General features: G+C 41.4%; 1 protein-coding gene across 1 annotated transcript in view; it reads right to left on the reverse strand.

Annotated features, from left to right (window-relative positions):
• The window catches only part of CUBN (cubilin), a 261,490-nt gene that overhangs the window by 8,070 nt on the left and 227,471 nt on the right, over nucleotides 1-25,949 (reverse strand). The window contains exons 60-64 of the mRNA XM_004757571.3: nucleotides 14,345-14,553; nucleotides 6,136-6,298; nucleotides 5,364-5,569; nucleotides 2,357-2,504; nucleotides 1,036-1,217 (exon numbers count right to left, since the gene is read on the reverse strand). Coding sequence (XP_004757628.1) covers nucleotides 1,036-1,217; nucleotides 2,357-2,504; nucleotides 5,364-5,569; nucleotides 6,136-6,298; nucleotides 14,345-14,553 — 908 coding nt within the window. The remainder of the gene's footprint in view (nucleotides 1-1,035; nucleotides 1,218-2,356; nucleotides 2,505-5,363; nucleotides 5,570-6,135; nucleotides 6,299-14,344; nucleotides 14,554-25,949) is intronic.

Genomic DNA, 25,949 nt, shown 5'->3' on the forward strand with positions numbered 1-25,949 from the left:
CTTTGGATATCCAAGTCTTCAGCGACATCGTAGTTTACTGCCTAAGAATGAATACATCCAAAAGAGTTTGCAAAGGACATGCAAGTGAGCTCTGGGGTTTTCATGGCAAAATGTAGGCACTGCGCTCCACACAGTGACTGCCTTGGTTATGGGCTCATTCACAACAGCCTCCCCCTGCAAACGACAATTTAAGGTTCTCACTTCAACACTGTAGGTTGGGCAGAGTGGGAAGGACGCAGGGGGCCCTCTTGTGGTGGGGCTGGGGACTTACAGAGAGGCAAGCGCTCCCGGAGCTTGGTTCTGCTTCTTCCAGACACTGGATAGTTCCCTCTGAACCCATACATCACCTCCTTCAGGATACTTCTCTGTCCCCGGGCTGAATTAGGTGCTCCTAACCATGCTGATTCTGTTGCATGTGACCTATTTCCTATCTTTCCTATGGACTGTGAGCTTTCTGGGGGCCCTGACTATGTCTTGCTCCCTATTCATTTCCGGTGCCTGGACCTGTAAGATGCTTGGTACATATTTATGGCATGAAAGAATAATGATCAAATTATGAACAAAAAAGGGATCAATGATTAGAAGTAGCAGAGACAAAGGTGAAAAATCTTCAGCAATCCATATGTTAAATAGTTCATTTACTGGAGCACCTGGGTGACTCAGTCAGTTAAGTGTCTGCCTTTGGCTCAGGTCACGATCCCAATGGGATCGAGTTCCATATCAGGCTCCTTGCTCATCAGGGAGCTTGCTTCACCCTCTCCGTGCTTGAGCTTGCCCCCTCTCTCAAATAAATAAGTTATTTATTTTTTAAAGATTTTATTTATTTATTTGAGAGTGAGAGAAAGAGTTAGGGGGAAGCTGGGGAAAGAGGCACAGGGAGAGGGAGAAGCAGACTCCCCACTCAGCAGGGCGTCCAATGCTGGGCTCGATCCCAGGACCCTGGGACCATGACCTGAGCCAAAGGCAGTTGCTCAGACTGAACAAACCAGGCGTCCCTTAAATAGCTCACTTATATGATAACCAAATGTATGTTACCTCCAAGAAATCATGTGTGCATTCACTGGAGTCCTCGATACCAAACGAATGAAAGAAGAGGGAAATAGTGTGGTTCTGCGGGGCTGTGAGGGTAACTGTGCAATCCAAGTTATTGTCATAATTATCTGGCCATCCAGGGCTCTTCAGATGGCCGAAAGCCTTGTTATAGTCTCTGTTGCAACCTTGGAGAAAAAAAAAATTCACAATTAATGTATGCCTCCCGATATTTCATGCTCTTTCAACCTGACGGGAAGAATTCAGAAAGATGATTAAATGTGAACAAACTACAGAAAAAAGCTAATCCAGCCCTTTCACTTTCCTTTGAGATAAGCGAGGTCAGAGGAAGCAAGGTATGGCAGAGAGCAAATGTAATGCAGCGTCTCCCTACCCTAACATAACGTCCCCATGGAAATCTGAAACGTGAGCCTCCTCCTTTGAAGAAGGATGTTCCAGCATCCTCTGTACTGTTCCAGTCACACTGCAGTGGAGTGGGCTGACGTCCAGTCCTTTGCAGGCACAAAGTCTCTGCATCCAAGACAGACTTTTGTCTGGGGATTTCCATTTACATCCTCAGAGGAACTGCTTGTTCTGATAAAATCGGTAAGTTGTTGCTCTTTATCATTTTGGGTAAAAATAGGTAAAAACCACCCAAAATACTTCTATTCATCTGTTTTAATCAACGGCAGCTTTGGTTTCAATCAAGCTGGAAATGAACATCAAATAACGTCCTCTGGAAATAAACTTCTTAGCCATGATCATAATCAAATTACCCTTTCGGGGGCGCCTGGGTGGCTCCGTGGGTTAAGCGTCTGCCTTCGGCTCGGGTCATGGTCTCAGGGTCCTGGGATCGAGCCCCGCATCGGGCTCTCTGCTCGGCGGAGCGCCTGCTTCCCCTCCCTCTCTCTCTCTGCCTGCCTCTCTGCCTACTTGTAATCTGTCTGTCAAATAAATAAATAATCTTAAAAAAGAAATATATATATATATATATATATATATATAACTCAAATTGCCCTTTTAGAACTTCTTGGCTTTTAATAACTTCCTACAGTGAGTTCCCTAAGCAGTCAGGTAGATAATTAATAAAACAACGGGTATGAACTTAAATTAACTCCATGAACTTCGAAGACTATGCCGGCCCTCTGACCACTGCAGTTAGCATCATTCGCTTTACCTCAGAAACCAGCTTGAGGAACCGGCTGAAGGGGACCCGGGCTTCTAGTTCAAATTCTGGCTGCGGGTGTGGTTCACGTCACCGGAGGCGCACGCACGCACGGGAGCGGGTTCTAGCGGGAATGGCGGCCGTGGGGGCTTCGGGACTCACCTGCAATCTGATAGGTGAAACGCACGCCGGAGTCTGCGCTGAGGACCTCGGCCTTGAAGACGACGACGGCCGTGCTCCCGGAAGAATAGAACGCTGGCGCCGCCGAAGCATTTCCGCCACAGACCGGAAGTCCTGGATTTACGTGACCCTGAAAAGAAATGGAAGCCACGTCACCCTAGATTTGGTTTCAAAAGAGAATAGGTCATAGTGGAAACTAAACTCCGTATAAAAGTGTGGCTTAAATCCGCAGCCATGAGGGGGTGGCGGGGGTGGTGCCAGGGTGGCTCCGTGGGTTAAGTGCCCGCCTTTGGCTCTCAGGTCGTGATCTGGGGGTCCTGGGATGGAACCCTGTGTTGGGCTCCCTGCTCAGCGGGGAGTCTGCTTCTCCCTCTCCTTCTGCCCCTCCTTTGTGCCTATACTCATTCTCGCTCTTTCCTTCCTCTCCCAAATAAATAAATAAAATCATTAAAAAAAAAAAATCGGACATGGGAACCAGTTACAGTGTTCGAAGCCCTGGGCAACCAGGCTCATGGTGGCCTTGGAATCCACAAATGTCTCCCGCTCCCTGAGGGGCAGGAGGGCGAGGCCAAGTTTCTGCTGAAACCAGGAGACAGACACTGTGTGGGACAAGACCCTTTCCCCCTCATGCAGCTTCACAGCCAAAGGCCCGTGTGCTTGCTCTGAGCACATCTAGGCTGACGGAGCTCCACACAGCCCCCCTAGGTTTCCTCATTTTCCTGAAGCCCAGAAGCCTAACCCAGCACAGCTCCCAGCCCTCCCCACCCCTGAGCTGATCTAACCATACTTGGCAACATTGGGACTCCCCACAAGGCAGCTCCTCCCTGCAATGTGGTCCCTGTTTCCCCTTCCTGAAACCTGGGCAGCCCTCCTCACCTCTCAAAGAGCAGGCTAATGGGCTCCAGTGCCTCCCCATCCTTGCATGAAGACCACTGGCACCAAAGTTAAGACATTTATTTGCTGCCTCTCACTCTTGTGTGCCCACTGACAGGTCCACTTCCCACTTGTGCTTGCAAGCTCCCCTTGCTGATGCCTGTTTTTACCCACCATTCCCCTGCCCCCAGTCTCCTGCTGCTGGTCCTTTCCTAACCTTGCCCGTGGCCTCCTCTGAACTTGCACAGCAATGTTAACTGCCACTGTATATATCCACACATAGCCTTTCCACTTCCTGGCCTTGAGTGAAGCTTGGGTCCTCTGCAGCCTGCTGGTGGAAGCCATTCTCTTCCCACAGTCCACAGTCCTTGAGGAGGAAGAGTGGTGGGGTTCTGGGGGGGAGGGTGTCTCCAGGTCCCTCCCTGCAGTACCCATCCTTGCATCAAAGTCAGTTCTCTGAGGGTCTCCACATCTGGCCCAAGATTCCTCTCACCCTTCTCACCATTCTCGCTTTCCCTCTCCCTTTCCTTCATCAAAGACTGCTGTCTCAGCTCATTGTCATCCCCTGCACCCCGCTTCCTTTCTCAACCCTCAGAGGTTTCAGTGTCTTTACAGGGGATCCGCCAACACCCTAATCTGCATTCCTCACTTCCAGGGACTTTCACCTCTGCTCCCTATGGTTGCCTATGCCAGCTCTGCGCCATCTGTCACGCCTCTGTCACACGATCCTGCCACGAACTTCCAACTGTATCTTCTCCTCCTACTCTCAGACACCAGGAGCGTTCCAGTTTCTCCCAGTTATCAGTCACTTTCCTATCTTTCCTCCCAACCTACCCAGGCTGAAATCCTTTGTTCTTTCCTTTAGTCATTCAGTCAAAGGACATTACTCATTCATGACAAATGCTGGGTCTTCTTTGGGGCCCATCCAGCTGCTGTTACCATCCAGAGCTGTCTTGTGCCCTGTACATAGCCTTTCCCTACTCAGAGGGGAGTCTGGCCTGATTCCCATCACCTCGGCTTTGGGAAGCAATGGGAAATTGAAATAGCTTTAACCAAAGGACCTTGTTCTGCTTGGCGTGAAGACCTTGTAGGAAGGTTACCGCCAGGGAATCTGAAAACTACTGCCGACCAAATGGTGATCACCTCACACCTTGGCCACAGTGGGAGCCTGGGATATATCTCAGTGCCTGTGTTTCTGGAGATCGAATAAATACAGTGTCTGCTCAGTAGCCAGCTCCTCTCAGGCCTCTCCAACTGGAGTCAGCCGAACTGGATTTTTCTACCACCACCAAGATCCATGTGTAAATAGTAAGGAGGACCCCCCCAAACTCAGGAAGGGACAGATCAGACCCTCTGCTATTGCCAGCCTGCAGGGGGTTGACTATGACACTGTGGGAATGACCTGAAGCAGATTAGTTGCTCCTCAAACTGCTCAAAGACAATGCAGGAATTCCTGGGGGGGGGTTTCCCAGGGGCCCATGTCCAGTCATGACTCCACACTACACAACCTCTGTGGATAAACTCATGACTTGTGATTTCAGCTACTGACCCATGCGTGGAATGATGACACCCAACTCTTTACTTTACCTTCTGTTACTATTACGTCTCTTCATCCAACTGTCTTCTCAGCATTCTAGCCCATGGACAATTCTCTCTCTCTTCTTTTTTTTTTTTTTTTTTTAAACAAAAACAATTTTTTCTTTTGTTCTCTCTTACATGACCATGAATATAGTCCCATCGGACTGGTGTCAAACAACCTTGCACCGAGTATGGTCCTTGGAGCCCCAGTGGCAGAACACTGAAGATGTTCACCAGAAATTTCGATGACTAGGCACTATGTGGGGAACTCAGCATTGGCGGGCAGGGCCCTGGCATATGCATTTTATCTAGACACCCAGATGCTTCTTATGCACAAGGAAGTTTGAGAGCTCCTCACCTACAAGACCAAGTACAAGTTTCTTAATCCCTTTAATATATGGCTGTATATGCATGGTTTGGATTCATTAAGCTGGAGGTAGGTTTGAGAATTTATTCAATTATGCCCTCATTATTTCACGTGTTTTGCAAATACTGGTGAAAAAACAGATGGGACTGTCCTGTGTCTTCTGATCATTACCTCAGGTGAGTCCTGAAACTCTAGGTAATTCCGGTCGCAGTCCTCGGAGTGCAGTCGCAGGGCCAACACTGTTATCTTGACCTGCTGATGCAGAGGGGCTTCGAGGACCCAAGTACACATGGAAAGTGGGATTTCTGGGTTTGATGAATTGGGTGATGAAATACTCTGCGGGGCCCAAGTTGCATTATATGTTCCACCACAAGGCACTGAGAAAAGAGTAGAGCTTATAAGACAAATTTTACTCATGGGTCCACATACACACAATATTTAAAATTTAGCCTTCCCTACCCTTCCAGCCCAAAGAACTGTAGTTACATCATTCTATAAAGAAGGTAGAGTAATTTTCACTAAGAATCATGACAAATTTAGGGACATCTGGGTGGCTCAGTCAGTTAAGTGTTTGCCTTTGGCACAGGTCATGATCCTAGGGTCCTGGGACCGAGCCCCCATTGGGATCCCTGCTCAGCGGGAAGCCTGCTTCTCCACTTCCTCTGACCCTCCCCCCCAACACCTGCTCATGCCCTCTCTCTCTCTTAAATATAATCTTTAAAACAAAAACAAAAAAAGAATCATACCTAATTTGTATCACCGATTAACCACAGAGTAATTAACATGGTATTCAGAAACTGACATTGAGTTTAGATAGGAATTAACTCTGGATTTAGTAATTAACATTGAGTTTAGTAATTAACATTGCATTTGTAGAAGCATAGCGTTATTTTTAGTGCAAAGTACACGTTTCATAAAACATAAAATGTCTCCATTTACTCACTGTCCATGATGGTATACGTAGCATTAAATCCTTCCCGTTCTAAAGTTGCGTCACTGACAAACTGAAGCGTCAGGAAGTTACCAGAAGAGATAAAGGGAGCAGGTACAATGGAACCGCAAAATGTTCCAGCTAAGTTGGCATTTTCGCTATCGCCATCGTACAACTGAAAAGAAACATAGTTCATCCACTTTCCATTACTCACAAAGAAGTTGCATATCTTACACTGAAATGGACATGGAGTCACACCAGGTCATGATGAAGAAACTTACACTGATGTTGTTAGAGCGAGTTTTAACCTAGGAACAGCTGCTATTGAATTGATGCTATTTAATGATTTTCAGTAAAAACCTGGTATGATGCCTACAAATCCTTTCTCACTAGGAAAGTCCTATCTGACTTGAAACTACTATGTCATTAGAGTCAGCAGAAGCGTCACTGCCCCCGCCCTGTGGCCCTCACCGCCACATAGCGGCAAGCCCCTGAGATCTCGTGCCTGGGTTCTCACTGCTGACTCCCTGGTTCCATTCTTGTCCCCTTTTAGCTTCTCCTCAAGAGGTGAGTCCCAGGATACAGTTAAAATGTAACTCAGACCAGGTCACTGCTCAGAACCTTCCTAGCTGCTTGCCAGCCGCTCAATAGGAAAGCTAAAGCCATTACAGTGGCCATTAAGGCCGGAGAGCCCCTGCTTTCCATGCCACCTCTGACTGTCCCCATCTGATACCTAACTGTCTCCACATCATTCTCTCTGTCCTTGAGTCCACCGGGCTTGCTGCTGCTTTACGGCTGCGGCATTTGCAGTTCCCTCTGCTAGAACATTCCTCTTCTATACAACGGTATCTTTCACTTCTCTTAGTTGCTGCAGGACTTTACTCAAACATCACCGACTCACTAAAGCCGCCCTGACCGCCCTCCTTAAAGTGTGAACTCACTCCCAATTCCCTTTCTCCCTTCCTGTTTTGTTCTTTCTTTAGAGCATGCCTTTATCTCCACATAGTACATATATTATTTATATTATTGTCTTTTCTCTGAAGACGACACTAGTTCCATGGAAACACAGGTTGCTGTCCGATCTGTGCCCTGCAGTGTCCCCAGTTTTTAGAAAGCACACAAAAGGCACCCAGTACATGTCTAATAAATGAAGAGTGCTTTGGTCCCTCTCTCCCAGCACCCACCCGTCCTGGACCTATTCTCCCCCTACATTAGCTGCTCCTAGCATGGGGAACAATTCCTCTCTCCCCAGCTCTGGAAGGGGCCACTCCCTCTTGTCATGTGGTCTCAGCTCAAATGTCACCTCCTCAGAGAACTAAACCCTATGTGGAACTCCAACATCTATTTTCTTATTATAATCAAAGCTTATCTTATTTGTTGTTTATTTACTTTTTCTCGTCTCTCTCCCAATAAAAATGCGATTCCCCTGGGTGGGAAGACTGATTATTCACAATGGCGTCACCAGCATCCAGAAAAACTCCCAGCCATAGGAACCTTCAACAGACACCTGCCTGTCAAAACGGTGGACACCTAAATTTCTTTCAAGCCTATGACCCGAAATTCAGTTTCTCCAGCTGAGTCAGCTTCACGGTATTTCTAAAACAAGTATGTGTGTGTAGATCCAAACACTGAATTTATAACAGCACTATGGTGTGTTATAAACTCCAAAGTACTCACAATCACATTATTCTAAAATGCTAGGAATGTATAGTCATTTAAAAATAAGCGGAAAAGTCAATTGACCACTAGGTGGCACTGTCTCTCCTGCTTACATGGGATTTTAGTAAATTTAGAGCCAGAAGAGACTGGAGAGTCTCTTATCCTCCTCATTTTATAGAAGAGGAAATGTGCCAAATTTTAGGTAGTTTTTCTGGTAAACACGTTAAAACACTGCGATAATGGCTGCCACCTGTATCATCAGATTCATACTCACAAGCATTTTTATTTTTTATTTTCATTTATTTATATTTATTTTTATTCTCTTCCTCTGTGCTAGGTCCTATGTGTACAAGGATGTATAAGGCACTTTCCATACATTCAAGACATTCATTGACATTAACTGATAAAAGAGATCCATATACTAAAAATATATATATATATATATATATATATATATATATATGTCAATTCTAAAGGTGAATACTACAGTGAAGGATTTAAATGTAATAAGAGAACCCAGATGATGGAGTCAGGAAAGATCTCAGGCATTTGAAGAGGCATCTAAAATTAGGTAGAGACCTCCCATACCTAAAAAGGAAGAAGGGCATCCCAACCTACAGAACGTGGTGTGGACGGCCCCAGAAGCGAGCAAGAGGCATGTAAAAGACCACAACTCCCTCGGGCTGCCTGGCATTTGGGTGAGAGGATACAGGACTGAGCCAGCACCCCGGGACACAGCCTTGGAGTTCCTTATGTCTCACGAGAAAGACTTTGTGTCTTCTGGGACCTGATTTGGGTTCTGAATAGAAAACTGGTAAATGTGACAGACAGAAATTGCATAGTGCCTGGCCTCCCGCTGCTGTGTGCATCAGTTCATTCACCGCTACAGAACGATTTCTTGTCATTGAGCTGAACTGGATAACTGGTGGCCTCTGGACCACTGACACCGGCTTCCAGACTCCTGTGAAGCTGGAGCCAGTATTCCTCCATCTGCGCTCCAGCCCCTGATGATGCGTAGACCTCCACGAAGGAGGGTAGCTCCAGGGTGTGTGGCAGGAGGCACACCGTGCAATGAAGGTGGGGAATCATATGGACTAGGATGCCCTGAGGATCATGCCCTTAAGATCCGCACAATCTCACCCAGCTATACATTTCATTCCGGGGGGACCTGCCACCCGGCATAACTCCATCAGGCCTGGAAACTGGATTAGGTTCTAAGGTGGGTCGATAAGCACTAAGAAGGATTGTGTGTTTTCTCAGCTGTAAAAACTCAGATAATGGAGCATTTAAGAATCTACTTAAGATCCTGAAGGAATTGCTCACAGAGATAGCCTCTGACTACAACTACTACCAGATTCTGGTCTTTATCTGGCTGTTAATTTGAACAAGAGGAGAAAAGTGGGGATGACCATGTTGGGATTTTACTTTCTCTGAACTTTTAATGCAAAAGGGCAATAAGACAATAAGGGCAACATTGGACTTTAATTCATTTCAAATTTAACTTAATCATTTTGGACATTAATTTTCTTAGGGCTTTATCTTTTAATATTTCCTTGGGAATGTGACAACAGCAGGATTTTTATATTCTTATCTGGAGCGTCCCTACGCTGCATTTTAGAGTATCGCCATGAATTTTTTTATTTTACTGAGGAGTCTTGGTTAGGGTCTGCCGGACATGCCTGGGTGTAATTTGGGATGGGAAAGAGAACAGAGAGTGGTTTTTCAGATTTGGGGTTGAACTCTGACCCATTTCAGAATCTTATGGGGAATAATGTCCTGTTGGTCTTGGTGGCCTCAGGAGGGGCCACAAGAAGCAGTGATTAGAATCAGTTCTGTAAATACAGGAGGTTTTATATTATTTTTTAAAATTTTATTTATTTATTTTTATCTTGATGTTCTTTTCCAGTGCCTAGAGTAGTGTCTAGAATATAGTAGGTATTCAAATAGACATTTACTGAATGAATGAATGAATGAATGAAGAAATGAATGAATGGTAGGGACTAGCTCAGGGAACCCAATGCCTTGATAGAATGCAGATCTCCTAACACTGACTGCCCACAGACTGAATGGTTAAGACTTCACCAGTGGGTGAAGACAGAGGTACTCATGGGAGTAGGGTTGCAAGCACGTCAGGTTTTCTGGGTCATCACGATAATTCGGGGCTATGACTGACCTTTAGTGTGTAGAAGCCACACTGCAGGTCCCATGCTGCAATTCAGAGGACAGTTCTGCCAACTGAAGATTTACTATGTCCCTTGTAACTTTTCAACATCTGGCTAGACATTTGTATAACAAAACTGTTCATTGTCATGAAATCCCAGAACCTAAATCCATACTCTACAGAATGCAAAAACATTTCACATAGTTTTAATAGGCACCAAATTTCCAAGAATGCAGTTACTGTGTCTGTGGAAGGAAGACTGGACTTTGTTTTGTTTAGAAAAGTTTTTTTGAGTTTTTCCACTATTTTATAAATCCTTATGGCTGACGGTGAGGATACTGGCATTTAAGTTGCAACTACAGCCTGTTGCTATTAGTTTAAATGGATACTTTTGTATTTGCCGTGATCCTACCTAGAAGAATTGGACTACTTTATCATGTGGCATAATACAGCTGAAGCAGAGCATTTATGTATTTAGGTCTGCACTATTTTACATACTCTCCTCTTAGTCTTCCTTCTCATTGAATTTAGTATATTATATTATGCTTTTGAAGCTATGTATATGGGTAGGTTATAGCACAGATGACCTTCACTTCAGAGAGTCAAGGAAGCACCATGAAATACTGGCTATTCGAGCGGTCAGGGCTCAGACTGGGAAGATGCTGGGAAGTGTTAGGAAGGAGCCATTTCCTTTGCACCAGCTCCATACTTCCCAGCAGAGGAACGTCAGTCGGGGTCACAGCCCGGAGCCCTTCCTGCCATTTCTCTCCCTGCTCACCATAAGAGAAATGCTTCACCGCTGGCAGATTGGGTCAGACACTACAGAGCTGCAAGTCCATCCTTCCCTCTTTCTCTCTGGTGGCCCTCCAAAAGCAAGTGTGCTTCTCTGACTTTCCTCCGAAATCCAGCTCAGCCATCCCAGGGAGACAACCTCTTCTGAATCCCCCAGTGACTCAATTACACCTACTCTATTTTTGTTCATTGCTTATATTTATGGCTTTTGTCTTGTTGTGCGATAATTTATATGCTTACGTGACAACCTCCTCCACTTTCCTGACAGCAACTTGGGGAACCCTATCTTTAACCTTTCTGGACCTCTGCCGTGGGGTGCCTTGCACATCGCCGTGCCACATGACCCTTTATGGAATGGACGTGATGTTAATTTCAACAGAAATGCTTGGTGAAACACGTAGTCACGATGTACTGCAGTTACCATAGTAATTTTTCAAATCAACCCTTCCAAAAATAAGAGATATAATTATGAATGGATGAGGGAATTGCCATGTTTTCATCTGCATATTGACCTACAGAACTGAATTAAATTAGCTTTCCTAAAAAGCGATTTGATTATAGTATCTAAGAAACACTCTACAAGGAATCAAACGTCCCATTTATGGCAGAGAATCGCTTTAATACGTCTGTCTCCAGGCTTCACATGCCAAGGGCCATATACTTTGATCTGCCAGTTTGGTAAAAGCTGGAAAAGTTGCCAGGATAGAGAAAATGCTTTCCCAAGAAGGAATACAAGAGTAGATCTGAACGGAAATTCTTTAGAAAAGGGGTGGGAGGGAGACATTTTATATTTAAACTAGATGATAACTCCTTGTTTTTGATATTGCTATTTTTGTCCCAAATGACTTGAAGAAATTCAGAAAATTGCTAGTTGCTTTAATAACAGTATCAAATCACACTCAGAAAAGGATGAGAATATCAATCAACCTTCCTCCCAGCAGGACCACACCCCAAACCTCCTGCATAAATTTACTTTTACTGTCATTTATGTATAAATCAATTATTTTGATGTTTTAAGAAAAAGTGATTCCAAACCAGCTTGCCTATCTTGCATTAACCAGGGTCAGGGGTGGGGAAATGAATTTACCTTTTTTTTTTTTTTAAGATTTTATTGATTTACTTGAGAGAGAGAGAGAGCATGAGAGGGCAGTGGGACAGGGAGAGGCAGGCTCCCCACTCAGCATGGAGCCCAATGCGGGACTGGATCCTAGAACTCCTGAGCCAGAGGCAGTTGCTTAACCAACTGAGCCACCCAGGTGCCCCTGAATTTGTTTTTAAATGCATTTCAAGCCCAGTGCCAAACAGTCTAGCTTGCATGATCTTTGTCCGCAAAGTAACCTTGCAAAGTAAGTCTGATTATGATTTTTGTTCATTTGTGTCTTACTAGATGAAGTGAGAAAGGATTGGGGCAGTGAGGGAATCTGCCTGGTGACACTGGGTTCGAGTCCACACCACCTGCCTCTAGGGCTTATGACCCCACCCTCACCCCGCCCCTGTAAGACCAAGGCAGTTCTCAAAGCATCTGGAATACCAGCTTTGCTGCTGCTTTGGCCATTTGGGGTTATTTTAGAAAGGAATTCAACCTAAACTGAAATCCCTTGTTATCTCCAGTCTTTCAGGAACTCCTGATCTGGCTTCTGTGCCCATACTTTAGTTAAAAATGGTTGTCATCCAATCTGACAAGTTTTTCCTTCTTCTTCCCTTCTTGGCCTCTAATTTATAATTTGAAAATACTGACCACCCATCTTTGGTGAGCAACTCTTCTCCCTTGACCTTCATGACTCTCCACTATTCATGGCTTTTATCTTTTTTTTCCCTTGACTTGTCTGTTTCTTGTCCTGCCTCTTTTGTCCTCGCTGACTGCCTCACTGCGTACTTTTCCGGACATGGAGCAGAAGGCTGGCTTTCCAGCTCCATGCTGCCTTCCTGAAAGAAAACAGTGATTGTTCTGACTGCAGAAGTGTTCCTTTGCTGTCTCCTGTCTGTTCGTGCTGCTCTCTTCTTGCTGGAGCCCCGACCCATCCTCTGCCCACCTGTCTGCCCTGCTGTCCCCCAAACCGAACCCCGACCTTACAAAGCATGGTCTCCCCCTAACAGTACTGACATTCTCCTGCTCTCCTGGGCTTGGAGCTTATGACAGTATGTAATTAAGTGTTCGACACATATTTTACGAGTTTTCTTTCCCTTTTATTAAACACAATAATTTCTTTAAAATATAAGACAATTTTCAAACTTAAAAGTTCATCTTAAACTAGGCTTGATAGCGCCATCCTGTACCATCCTTATCTAAAAGTAACCTCTTCCTGGGGTCCTCCCTCCAGGCTCTCTGCTCACCCCCCACCTGAAATGCTGACTCCGTATTAGTCTTCCTTAAACACTGCTCTCATCATATCGCTCATTGGAAAACCTCCAACTCCTCCTTATTTTCAACTGCACAGAATTTGAATGGCATCAATTTGATTCCATTTTCTCTCTTTCTCTCCTCTCCTTCTCTCTTTCTCTCCTTCCTTCCTTTCTTCCTAGTTTGACTTTTCAAGATTCTTTGGGATCTGGGTATTTCTCCAGCAATAAAATTAGGCGATTGCATTTCTTGCTACTTTTTGGAATACGCTGCTCCAGTAAAGTCAGTCCCATCACCCTTTTAAGAACCTTCATATGCCAACTTCTGTACCTACCTTCTTTTGATGTGCACCTTGCCTGAAATACCTCCTCTCCCGACTTGAATAACCTCTCCCTCACTCTCCGAAGCCTTTCTTCTTCATGCCAGGTCATCATGAACGTTCCTCCCTTTTAAATTTGGATGTTGCTTTGAGCCTCTATCTGTGCATTACTTGGCACTTCAATATTGACTACCCTGAACAGTGTATTGTTGACTTGCATGTATCACCCATCATTTTTACAATCAAATTTAAGCTTCTCATGGGCACAAAACGTGCCATGCTGGTTGTTGCCTCCCATAAAGTGGAGTACTATACACTGGCTGATACTACTTAGAGGGTTTAATCTGAACTCAGGGGTACCTGGCTGGCTCAGCTGGAGGAGCACACAACTCTTGATCTCAGGGTCATGGGTTCAAGCCCCACACTGGGTAGAGAGATTACTTAAACAAAAGAAAAAGAAGGCAGGGGTTGAATTCATATGTCCTTATAAATACAATAATTTAATGTTAATGAATCACTAAAACTTGAACAGAAAAGTTTCCTGACTTGCTTTTAATGGGACTTCAGAACCAAGTTATTTTCTACATTTACAAGTAATATGGAAAGTAAATATATAAACTTCATTTTAGGATTTGCCGAAGGTCTTTCAAGTATCTCTGTCCATACAACCCATCTTTCCATAGATCCTCTCTTGCCAAAGCATGGATGAACAGGAAATCTTAAAGCTAGTGTTAGTAGCTACAAGATGTTTCTGAGCCATCCATATTGGAGGTTAACCTGATATCAAGACAGTGCTCCTGTAATAATAAATGTTATATTCATATAGAATATGTTATTTTAAAAATCAGTGGAACTCAAAATTTTCATGACTCCCTGAATGGTATCAACTGACACATACCACATTAAAGTCTTGGGCAGAAGACTTGGTTAGGAAATAGAATAGCCTTACCTTTACATAATCATATATGCATCTTTGCAAAATACTGTACGCCTCCAGAGAAAATGTGTTGAAGGTAAGTTTAATTAGTTTGTTTACAGGTGCAGTGATGATCCAGATGCAGTTTAAATTCTTGTCGTATCTTCCATTGGCGTCAGAATCAGGAGAGGCGAGGGTATTATTTGAACCCGTCAGATAACCACCACATCCTTGCCGAGGCCCTGCATTACAACAAAGACACGTCACTGTGCAAACCAAAGAGAACAGATCTTAAATTTTATATGGAGAGTTAAAAAAAAAAATCACATAGTTTCTATTCTGCGGACACTTGCATGAATGTTATCAGATGGTGCGCTGGGCTTCCGGGGGCTTATGTGAGCGTTGCTCAAGCTTGCGTTAGCTTTTTTGTTACTTATTTCCTTTCTGCTCCTGTGAGTCCCCCTTCTAGTCACCTAGAAAAGTGGGGAGCCATATTTAGTTTTATATGCATTTTTAGAACTGTTGATGGGATTTATTGAAGCTTTTTCTATTGTTGAAAAATCCAGTTTCTTAGAAAATAAGGTGTTTTTCATAACAAAACATGTGGAAAGCATGAACATATTTTATTTCTATGTTCTGCTTTTATGAACACTATTAGATTAAAAACTGAATTTATGAAGAATTTACCCAACATTCCAAGACAATTGGCTCCCAATAAAACTTTTATGTAAATTACCTGTTAGAAAAAGGCTGGGGGCCATTTAACACTGCATACATTTAAAACTACAGTCCAGTTTATATTAAAACATACTCTATATTTGATTTTTTTTTCCCTCAAAAGGCAAACTGAAAAAGAGCTTTAAGGGCAAAAATAAAATAAAATAAATAAATAAATTCTACTTTGAAATAAAAACCTTAAGATTCATAATAAAAATAGAAAAGAGATAAAAAAAAATCCTCTCAAGAAGGCAGAATGGTCAACTATGAAAAAATATGGAACTAAATCCTCAGAATATGGGACATAGTTTTATTCATTTTACAGTCCCTGTTAACGGTGAAAAGATTGCTTGCAACATTAGGGGGCGCTAAGATTTTGGCCTTGGAGCTTGGCAGGAAATGGAAACAATGGCAGCCCTTCTCCCAGGCAAAGTATGAAATTTGTGGCGAGTTTTTCAGGATAGGCACATTACTTAGTAGGTCAAACTGCCCTGTCCATAGCTTCAAAGTCAGATAAAAAGATAGATTATTTGCACAATCAGACGTTTCCTTGAGTTGAAAAGCTTCCAAAGGCCCAGTCCTTGATAAATCCGTAGATGGTATATAGCACAAAATTATTCTGAAACCAAAGCAATGCCCACTGCTGAACCACATACTGCTAATGACTCTGCTCACATGACATAAGCCTGCAACCCAAAGAAAGAACTGGAGTTTGCATTGCTTTTATACCCAGTGTGGACTGACTGTTACTTAAGAAAACCACTTAACCTGATATGCAGAGCTGGGAAGAATAATGACTCAGGGTATTAATGAATTGACACACGTATCTATTTATTAAATATTTGGGTTGTTTTTTTTTTTTTTTCAAAAAAAAATTTTTTTTAGGATTTATTTATTTATTTTAGAGAAAGATGGAGAGAGCCCACGGCGGTAGAGGGAGGGAGCAAGGGGCACAGAGACAGAGAGAATCATAAGCAGAATCCCCACTGAGTGCAGAGCCTGAAGCAGGTCTTGATCTCACTACCCTGAGATCACGACCTGAGCTGAAACCAAGAGTCAGACATTTGACTGAGCCATCCAGGCACCCCATTAAATACTGTTTTAATAGTGAAAGAAATAGATTTAGTATTGAGGTGGGAAAAGATAAGTGGTAGTCCAACAGCAGTGATAAGGCATACATAAATAATGATAATACAATTCAGAAAACAAAACAAAACAAAACACCAAAACAGGTACCATAAAAGAGGCAGGGAAGTCTTGTGAGTTCTGCAGGAAGGGACAGACTACTTCAGGCTATGAGGATGTAGAATGTCCAAGGAAGAGGTGACATCTGATTTGGGTCTTGAAGGATAAACAGGACAAGACTATGTAGAACTGGAATTGATACTGCCAATTCCGGGCAGATGGAACCTTATAACCAAAGATGCAGTGGACAAGAATTTACATTATATGCAGAGGAAAGCATAATTCTCTTAGTGAGTACTCTAGAGTCCGCTGAGGACAAGAAGATTGGGAAACAGGATGGGCTGTCCTGCAGAGGGCCTCAACTGCGGGATGATAGAACTTGACCTTGAGACTTGATTCTGTGGATAATGGGGATCTACCTGAAAGGTTTTTGATTAGAAGAGTGGTAGGGTCAGAATGTCCTTTCTAAACAAGTATGATGTAAATATATTTCTGGTAGCAGCATTACAAGGAGGGGTGTAGGACTGGAGGAGATGAGACCAATAGAGAAGACATGGCTACACTCTGAGCTGGAGGCAGCAAGGGCACGCAGTAAGAGTTGGAGGTTTGTATACCGGAAATTGGTATTGTTGGGCTTTACTCTATGAATGCATCAGCTTTAAAAATTAAATGTTATTTTTAAAAGTTTAGACTATATTATCACCCCTTGTTTATGAACTGTTACTGATAATAAGGGCAAGATGGCAATTGTATCTGGGTACAGTGGCACCATTATACACACTACTACCGTACTGATGTCATAAGGCAGACACACCCTCCCTCCCTCCAGGGAGCCCAAAAGCAAGAAAACAAAAGTCATTGGTGTGTGCTGCCGCAGACTGATGGGTAGCTTGGATGATTCTTAATTCTTTAGCCCTTCTCTTTGCAATACATTAGAATGGACACAGCATGCTTTTCTGTCCACTTGGTGGTAGGCTTGGCCAAGGGACTGGTGCTAGGTCTCAGAATATTAATGGTCTTGAAGTAAGAATAGGTCTTAAAGGGGCTTTGTGTTTTTTAGTTCGTGCTCCCATGCTCCATCCACCAAGAGCTCATATATGAAGTGGGCCAGAACTGTGAAACCAAGTGCAATCAACCTGTGGCCTGGAACAGGCAGACAAACCAGTCTGCCAACCCATCAGTGATAAAAATAAATGCTAGAGGGATAAGCCACTGAATTTTGGCTGATTTGTTGCTCAACATTACTGTGGCCATAGCCGATCCATACCCAAATAGCTTGTTTGAGTTGTTAAACTATAACAGAGCATGTTGCTTAATTCATAGAATATATATATAGAACTTAAAAAAAAAGGAGAATTAACATTACCATCAGACAATCCTGGCCAAAATATTCAAATATTTGAGGTGAGCATAACATTATGTGAATGAATTATATAATTCATACTATATTTGAGTAATATGATAGGAGTAATAGGCTATATGAGGGCATAGTCAAATAATCGATGTAAGTGTAACATTATATGGGTAATATCCTTTCAGTGTTTGTTTGGTGCGGTAAATGGTTCTAAATGCTCTAATTTCCCCCATTTTAATATTTAAACATAGTACAACTGCTCTTTGCTTCTCCTCCCCCTATAGCAAATATAACCATAAATGTATGTCTTTGGGGAAATATAGAGATAAATATTACCAAAAGAAGGATCTTTACCAAAAAGTGCTTTGCCACATTACTAGTTCTACATTTCTATATTTCAACAATAAGAGGACATATCAGAAAGAACTCTGTGATCATGAAATAGTTTCATACATAAGACACTAATATTCGTTTACTATACTGATATTTTTAAATTTCCCTCATGACCTTTTTCACCAGTATCAGCCCTTCACCTTGACATACTTAGCATCATAAATCCATCACCTTCCGTGTCCTTACACATTCCTCCATCCAGCAAACTCCCATCCATCAGCACATTCGTCAGTCATGCTCAGTCATGACATTCCCCATGTCCAAGAACAAATGTCACTCTAACCGTCTTTCCTAAAATTGGAAATACTTCCTACAAAAGAGCTACTTCTTTAGAGAAAGACAATGTTTGGCTAAAGAAATACTGGAAATAAAAGCCCATAGTAAGGAGTGAAATGTGGGTCCAGATCTACTGAATTAAAAATCAGCAATTAAATCGTAAATTCTTTCCCTCCGACAACTCAGTTTTAGAGTGAAGTACAAGCCAACATAAATCTGACAAAGAAAATTAGTTCTTTTATCCAAGAGAAAATATCTTGAAGCCTTAAGTGGAGACAGGTGCATTTCTAAATAGTTATCGTGAGAATGGACATTTTTTTTGTGACTGACGTTTTATTGACATCTTCTGGATAGGATCTCTATCTGTCTCTGGACTGCCACTACTTGGACACATGGTGAATGGCAAGCCATCCTTACAGATAAAGACTGGCCTGACTTTGGGCACTTTCCTGTTTCTCAGTGAGCCAGCTGGAGCTTGAGTCTGTAGTTGAAGGAAGCCGACCAAAGCACAGGAAAGAGAACATAAACACATTCAAAGGTGGTGCTTTAGGGAAATGGGGGTGCGCCAGGGTAGCTTCCCTTCAACCACACAGGACACAGGGTTAGAGCTCCATAATCTTTCCTTTGAATAGATCTTGCTGTGATTTTCAAAGCTGCATTATTCAATTGCCCTACAGCAGAGAATTCATTTTTAAAAACTGACCTAGGTTCCAGACAAACATGCTTTGTCTTTTTATCTAAAAGCAAATTGGATTTATTTTTCAACTCTCTAACCTCAAACATGTATAACCTTTTAGGTATTATATACATATGTTGTGCTAGAAAAACAACATAATGGGTTTTGTAACATGAATTGCGTGTTTTGATCTTCTTTGTTTTTGGTAACATCACTCAATTTGACTCTTTTAAAAAATCCTAATTTGAGATCCAGCCTAATTTAACTTAGATTGTGTACTTGGTCTAGTAATATTTGGGAAGCCTAAAACTAAAATACTACAAAAAAAGGTAATTCCAGTGACCAATCAGTAGCAACCCCATAGGCTTCTCTGCCTACTTGTGATCTCTCTCTGTCAAATAAATATATAAAATCTTAACAGCAACAACAAAAAAATCAGATGAAAACGAAGGAATAGCATCTTAAAGTGCTGAAAGAAAATAAAAACCACACTAGAATTCTATATTCAGAGAAAATATAAGACAAACTAACACCATTTTTAGAAAAACAAAAAACAAAAACAAACAGAAAAAGCTTTTACCAGAAGAAAAAAGAGCTTTTACCAGAAGAATTGCCACAAATTAAAAAAAAAATCACTAAAAAGAATTCTTCAAAAAGAAAGAAATTGGTCCCATAAGGAGGCAGGGAAATTCAGGAAGGGGAAATAAAATAAAATAAAATAAAATAAAATAAAATAAAAACAGCAATGTTGATACACATAAGTACTACTTGCATAAAGCAATAAAAATGTTTTATGTTTAAAATATAAGTAGCGTTCTTCATCCATTTTGAGTGCCATTTGCAACAACGTGGATGGAACTAGAGCGTATCATGCTTAGCGAAATAAGTCAAGCAGAGAAAGACAACTATCATATGATCTCCCTGATATGAGGAAGTGGTGATACAACATGGAGGCTTAAGTGGGTAGAAGAAGAATAAATGAAACAAGATGGGATTGGGAGGGAGACAAACCATAAGTGACTCTTAATCTCACAAAACAAACTGAGGGTTGCCGGGGGCAGGGGGTTTGGGAGAAGGGGGTGGGATTATGGACATTGGGGAGGGTATGTGATTTGGTGAGTGCTGTGAAGTGTGTAAACCTGGTGATTCACAGACCTGTACCCCTGGGGATAAAAATATATGTTTATCAAAAATTAAAAATTAAAAAAAAATAAAAAAAATATAAGTAGCGTTAAAACAATTGACATTAAATAGCAAAAAGACAGGAAGGAGATAAATGGATTTAAAATGTTCTAAGGTCCTTTACACTTATTATGAAGTGGTGAAAGGAATAATTTTAAATTATTTTTTAAGGTAATCACTTAAAGAAGAGGAACAGAATGTAGAAGCAATGACTTAAAAAGGAGAGTGACAGAAACCAATTTAAAGAAGCCCAAGAAAGGATAAAAGAATGGAAGAACAGGCAGGACCAAGAGAAAACAAAATACAATGGGTCCATTTAAGTCCAATAATGTTGGTAATTTCATTAGTTGAAAAAAATAGGAAATTCTCAAATGAAAGACAAAGTAAAACAGAACCTAAATAAAATCTTCAGGATAGGAAAAGTTCGAAAGTAGCGAGATTGAAAACTATACCAAGCAAACACGAACAAAAGAAAGTTAGGGAAGTGATACGAACTTAGAAAAAAGTAGACTTTAAGACAAGAAGCATTTAAAAAAAAATTGCATAATGATACAAGTCAGTTCACCAGGCATATATCATAATTTTAAACGTGTATGTGCCACACTTCATTGCCTCAAGGTAAAAACAAGCAAAACTCTATCCCAGATCCTTCTACTAAGCTTCTAATTCTTATATCTGATGAACTATGGGACTTGAGCGGGATGTCTTAAATGCACCAAAATCTCCATACCCAAACCTAAAATTATTATTTTCTCCTACAAAACCTGATCTTTTCCTGGTAATTTTGCATTTGGATGGCTGTATCACCAGAAAGCATTACTACACTGTTCAAAGACCTCTGTGTCCCATAGATTCCACATCTTTCTATATCTTTTATTTTTACACTTCTCTCATCATCTTCTGCCAAAACAACTCTAGTACTTTCCTAATTTTTCCCTGCATAAAAGGCCACCCCTACTTCAAAACACCATCCATACAGATACTAGAATGTGCTCTTTAAAACAAACCTATTAGATCATTAGATCTCCAGCTCAAAACCGTTCATGGTTCCCCTCTGCCTGTGATACAGGGCCTTCTGCACGTAGCTTCTGTCTATTTCTGCTGTCACAGGCTCCTATTGTTCTCTGCCTCGTGCCCCAGAACATTACCAAATGACCTGAGGGTCAGTCTGTAGCCTCTGAAATGGGATGCACCTGCAACTTTGTACATGCTTTTCCTTCTCTATAGAATGCTTTCCCAAGGAATGCCTTCTCCTTCCAAGTTGCTACAATCTAAGGCTGAAATGTATGCCATGCTTAATGAATGCCAGGGAATGTTTTAGTTTAATCTCACCACAGCCCTGTCAGGTAGTCACTATTAGTGCACCCATTTCACAGAGGAGATCATCAAGATTTAGAGAGGAAAAGTGTCCACGTTCAGATTTGTTGGGATGGACAAAAACTGGGTTTTTTCCTAGGAAGTCTTCCTCCAGAGCTTACACACACACACACACACACACACACACACTCTCTCTCTCTCTCTTTCTCTCTCTCTCTCACTCTTTTTTAAAGACTCCATTTATTTATTTGGCAGAGGAAGAGAGAGAAAGCACAAGCAGAGGGAGAAGCCGGCGGAGGGGGAAGACGTACCACAGGTCCCTGGCTTTTCTGCCTCCACTGTCCTTTGCACATACTTCTGTCAAAAAGCATTTATTACACCAAATTTACAATTACTTACTAACTCATTACTTGAATGAACCTCTCAAGAATAAGGACCTTGTTCATTTCATCTTTGTATTCCCAAGGAGAAGTTCCTTGCCTGCACAGCAAGTAGCTGGTGAATATTGTTGAATAAACAATGAAGGAATGAATAGAACATGTAAATCGTTCTTATATGGATCTTTGCATCTAACATACGTTTACAAAGGGAATTCTTGGAGTTAAATATGCTTCTTGATTTGTAAAGTTGTTGTTACATTATGCACACATTTGGTCTATGTACATGTATGTACGTACTTATGTATTTTTTTTAACAAAATGGCATGTTTGTCCTATGGATTAACCTGTTTTTAAAGCTAAGTTAGTTCATTTTTAGCACACATTTAATTGGTAAGAAGCAACTCACAGAATAACAATAAAAATATCACTGAAAGATTTAAAACATTGCCTTAGAGATAGTATTTTCATAGGAAAATGCATCCTTAGCTAAAAATTTGCAGTGATAAATGATGTTAAGTCCATTACTTAAGTAAATTCAATTTATGAGTATTAGATTACAGCAAGCAGAGCAAATTTGATCATTTGTAAAATACGAGATACATTAATGTGCCAACTCTACTACCTAAAAGAAGTACGACTTAGACTTCGTACCTATCAGAATGGTTATTATCAAATAGACAAGAAATGGTAAGTGTTGACAAGGATATGGAGAAAAGGCAAACTTCTTGCACTGTTGGTGCAGATAGAGGCTGGCACAGCCACTGTGGAAAGCAGTAAATTTCTCCAAAAGTTAAAAACAGAACTACCACATGATCTGCCAATCCCATTTCTAGGTATTTATCTGAAAAAAGGGAATATACCAATTTGAAAATATATTGGCATTCCCACGTGCTTTGCAACATTATTTACAATAGCCAAGATATGGAATCAAAGTAAATGTCCACAAGTGGATGAATGGATCAAGATGATGTTATCTACATACATACATACATACATACATACATACATACAATGGAATATTATTCAGTCATAAAAAATGAAATCTTGCCATTTGCAACAACACGGATGGACCTAGAAGGTATTATGGTAGGTGAAATAAGTCAGGCAGAGAAAGACAAATACATATGACTTCACTGATATGTAGAAATGAAAATCAAAATAAATGAACAAATGAAACCAAACACACAGACTCAGATATACAGAGAGCAAATGAATGTTTGCAGGAGTTGGGGAACTGGATGAAATAGGTAAAGGGGATGAAGAGGTACAACCTTTCATTTATAAAATAGGTAAGACTTTGGGATGTAATGCACAGCATAGGGAGTATAATCAATAATATTGTAATAACTTTGTATTGTGACAGATGGTACCTAGACTTACTGTGGTAACCACTTTGTAATGTATATAAATATCGAAGCACTATGTGGTGCACCTGAAACTAATACAATATTTGAATGTCAATTATTCTTCAATAAAAAATAAAAGAAGTATAACCTTACTTACTTAACATTGACAATTACAAAATTGAAAGTTATGAAATTTTTAAAAATGTTCTGTTTAGAGAAAGAAGCCTTAATAGCAACATGCTCAGATTTCGATACCAAAGAGGTGGAATTCATAAGACCAGAACCAGATTCCCATAGCTTTTAAATAACAATTTAAACAGGGACACAGAACTACTCTTTTGTTCTTACTGATATATTAGCTTATGCATTGTACTATGGATATTTCCACTTTTTTAGCTTTACCCTGGGACTTTGCGATGTCTTAATTTGGGAGTGAGCAGAATGTACAGCTACCACACAATCAATAGATTTTTTTCATATCATGACAACAAGAAGAATATAGTCCTATGGCCCTAATGATGTTTCATTTCTAAACAACTGATTTACAACCAAAGAATTTTTTTAATGTTTACTGCTGACCAGAGATAGTTTGTACTTAAGCTCCTGCAAACACTACATCAAAGTCAAGCTGATCCGAGTAAGGATAATAATTATTATTAAAGGGAACCTGTGGTTACAAATAATTTAACTCAAAACACCAAGTTTTGAGAACATCTGAGACAAGACTGAATGCTATTTTGAGGAGGGCTGGTGCGGCTTAGGTTAATGCAGGATAATTACTTCCCAGCTCTTATGCACTCAAATGTTTTCCAGTGTTATCTTATGATTTACCACTAACTCAATTTTATCATTCAGTTTGGTTTCCACAATACCATCTGGTTTTATTTTTCCTCAACAGCAGCCCTACTCTTTAAACAGGCACAGGTCATTCCAGGGGGAGGGGGGCATAGACTCTGATGTTGGAATATATCTTGCTAAAAATCTTTCCTTTCCTTTTGCTGATCTGGAGTTTTACTCCTGTCTACTTGCTTTCGTAAGGTTTTGCTGAACGAGGCATTGCTGTTTTCCTTACTGTGGCCCCACATTCTCTGCTCAGCAAAAAACCCTTTTCAATAAAACCCACAAAGAAGAAACTGCAGATACCCCTGTCTTTGGCATCATCTCTCAAGGGAAATCCAATCACCAGTGAAAAGTTACAAGGCTTAAAAAGGGCGGAAGTAAGCTCAGTCTAGTTTTCTGCAAATGGGTGTACAATTTCAGCTCATTTCATTCTCTGACTTCATCAGAGGGAGCAAATGACATTAAGAGAACAGACAAACACCATTGCTTTCGAGTAATACCCCTGTTACTGCTAAGCTGAGAATTACTTGGGCAGTGATTTATAAAATTTTTCAAGTTATAACTCAACCCTCTTACTGCACTTACACTTTTAAAAATAATTAGGTTTGGCAGCTTTGATCAGACTTTAAGAAGCACGTGGAAACATACATACATCAATATTTAGAGCCACTGAATATTCTTTTTTTTTTTTTTTTTTTTTTTTTTAACAGAGAGAGAGATCACAAGTAGGCAAAGAGGCAAGCAGAGAAAGAGGGGGGAAGAAGGCTCCCTGCCGAGCAGAGAGCCAGACGTGGGGTTCGATCCCAGGACCCTGAGATCATGACCTGAGCTGAAGGCAGAGGCTTAACTCATTGGGCAACCCAGGCGCCCTACAGCCACTGAATAAATTAAGTTTATTCTTTTACCATCTAGCTATAGAATTTTAGAATTAAGTTTATTCTTTTACCATCAATCTACAGAATTTTAGAATGCCTCTCAAAGTCCAAACATAACACCAAAACTGAAACTGAAAAAGTAACTAGAAGCCAGAGTCTGATTTTGACATGTTGTTACATTTTTCTCCATCTGTTTTGACCATATTTTCTATCTTTGGGGCCGCAGACTCCCACTGTATTTGTCAGTCTCCCCTTTCCTTCTCTTGTCCCTTCTTATCAACAAACTCAGGCTCAACTCCCTCAGCTTCCTCCCACTGCTCCCAGTGTCTTCCTTTAGCATGTTAGAAAGACATTTTCCAGATGTTATGGCAGGGGACAAAAATCCAGAGGCCAGACACACATGACCCAGAGGTTGAGTCTGATCTCGTACTCCCAATTCTCTGAGGATGAAACTGATCCAATTTACTACCCTGAGTCTTAGCTGAACTATATGAACCATGATGGAGAAGGAGGCACATCTAGATACAATACAGTGTAGAGTATGTCGTTTATATTAAATTGAGGGAATTAATTGTTAAGTAGGTACACGTATCTACTTGTTCTTTAATGCATTCACAGCCTATTAATATTGATGGAGTATCCGTTATATGCTAGGCCTCTGCAAGGTGTTAGAATGTAATTAAAATTTAGCTTTTGATTTCAGGGAGGGTCCCATTGATGTTCATGACCCCGGCTGTACCCAGGCCTCCTCCCCCACCTCAGATACAGGATGGGACCGTCATGGAGCCTCACAGAAGCCCAAGACCATAGCATTACTTTGTGAGAGCATAACAGTCTTTCTCTTGGACATCTAAGGAACTTTATAGGAATTAGCTACTTCATCCCCAACATATTCTTAAAAGAAAGAAAGTGGTAATTTTTCAAAGTGATGTTTTTTTAGCAGATAAAAAATTGAATTAAAAAATGCTAACGGACTCTTCTAAAACATCTTACCAGGCAATGATGTAATGGGCTGATTAGGTGGTGGCCATGGGATTTCTGGTCCACAGCTCCTCCCATCTAGGCATGGTTTCGCCTTTGTGGAGTATGGTTCATTT

This window comes from Mustela putorius, unplaced genomic scaffold, assembly GCF_011764305.1.
Source record: "Mustela putorius furo isolate JIRA1106 unplaced genomic scaffold, ASM1176430v1.1 tig00003913_pilon_pilon_pilon, whole genome shotgun sequence".
In the NCBI taxonomy this organism is placed as follows: Eukaryota; Metazoa; Chordata; class Mammalia; order Carnivora; family Mustelidae; genus Mustela; species Mustela putorius.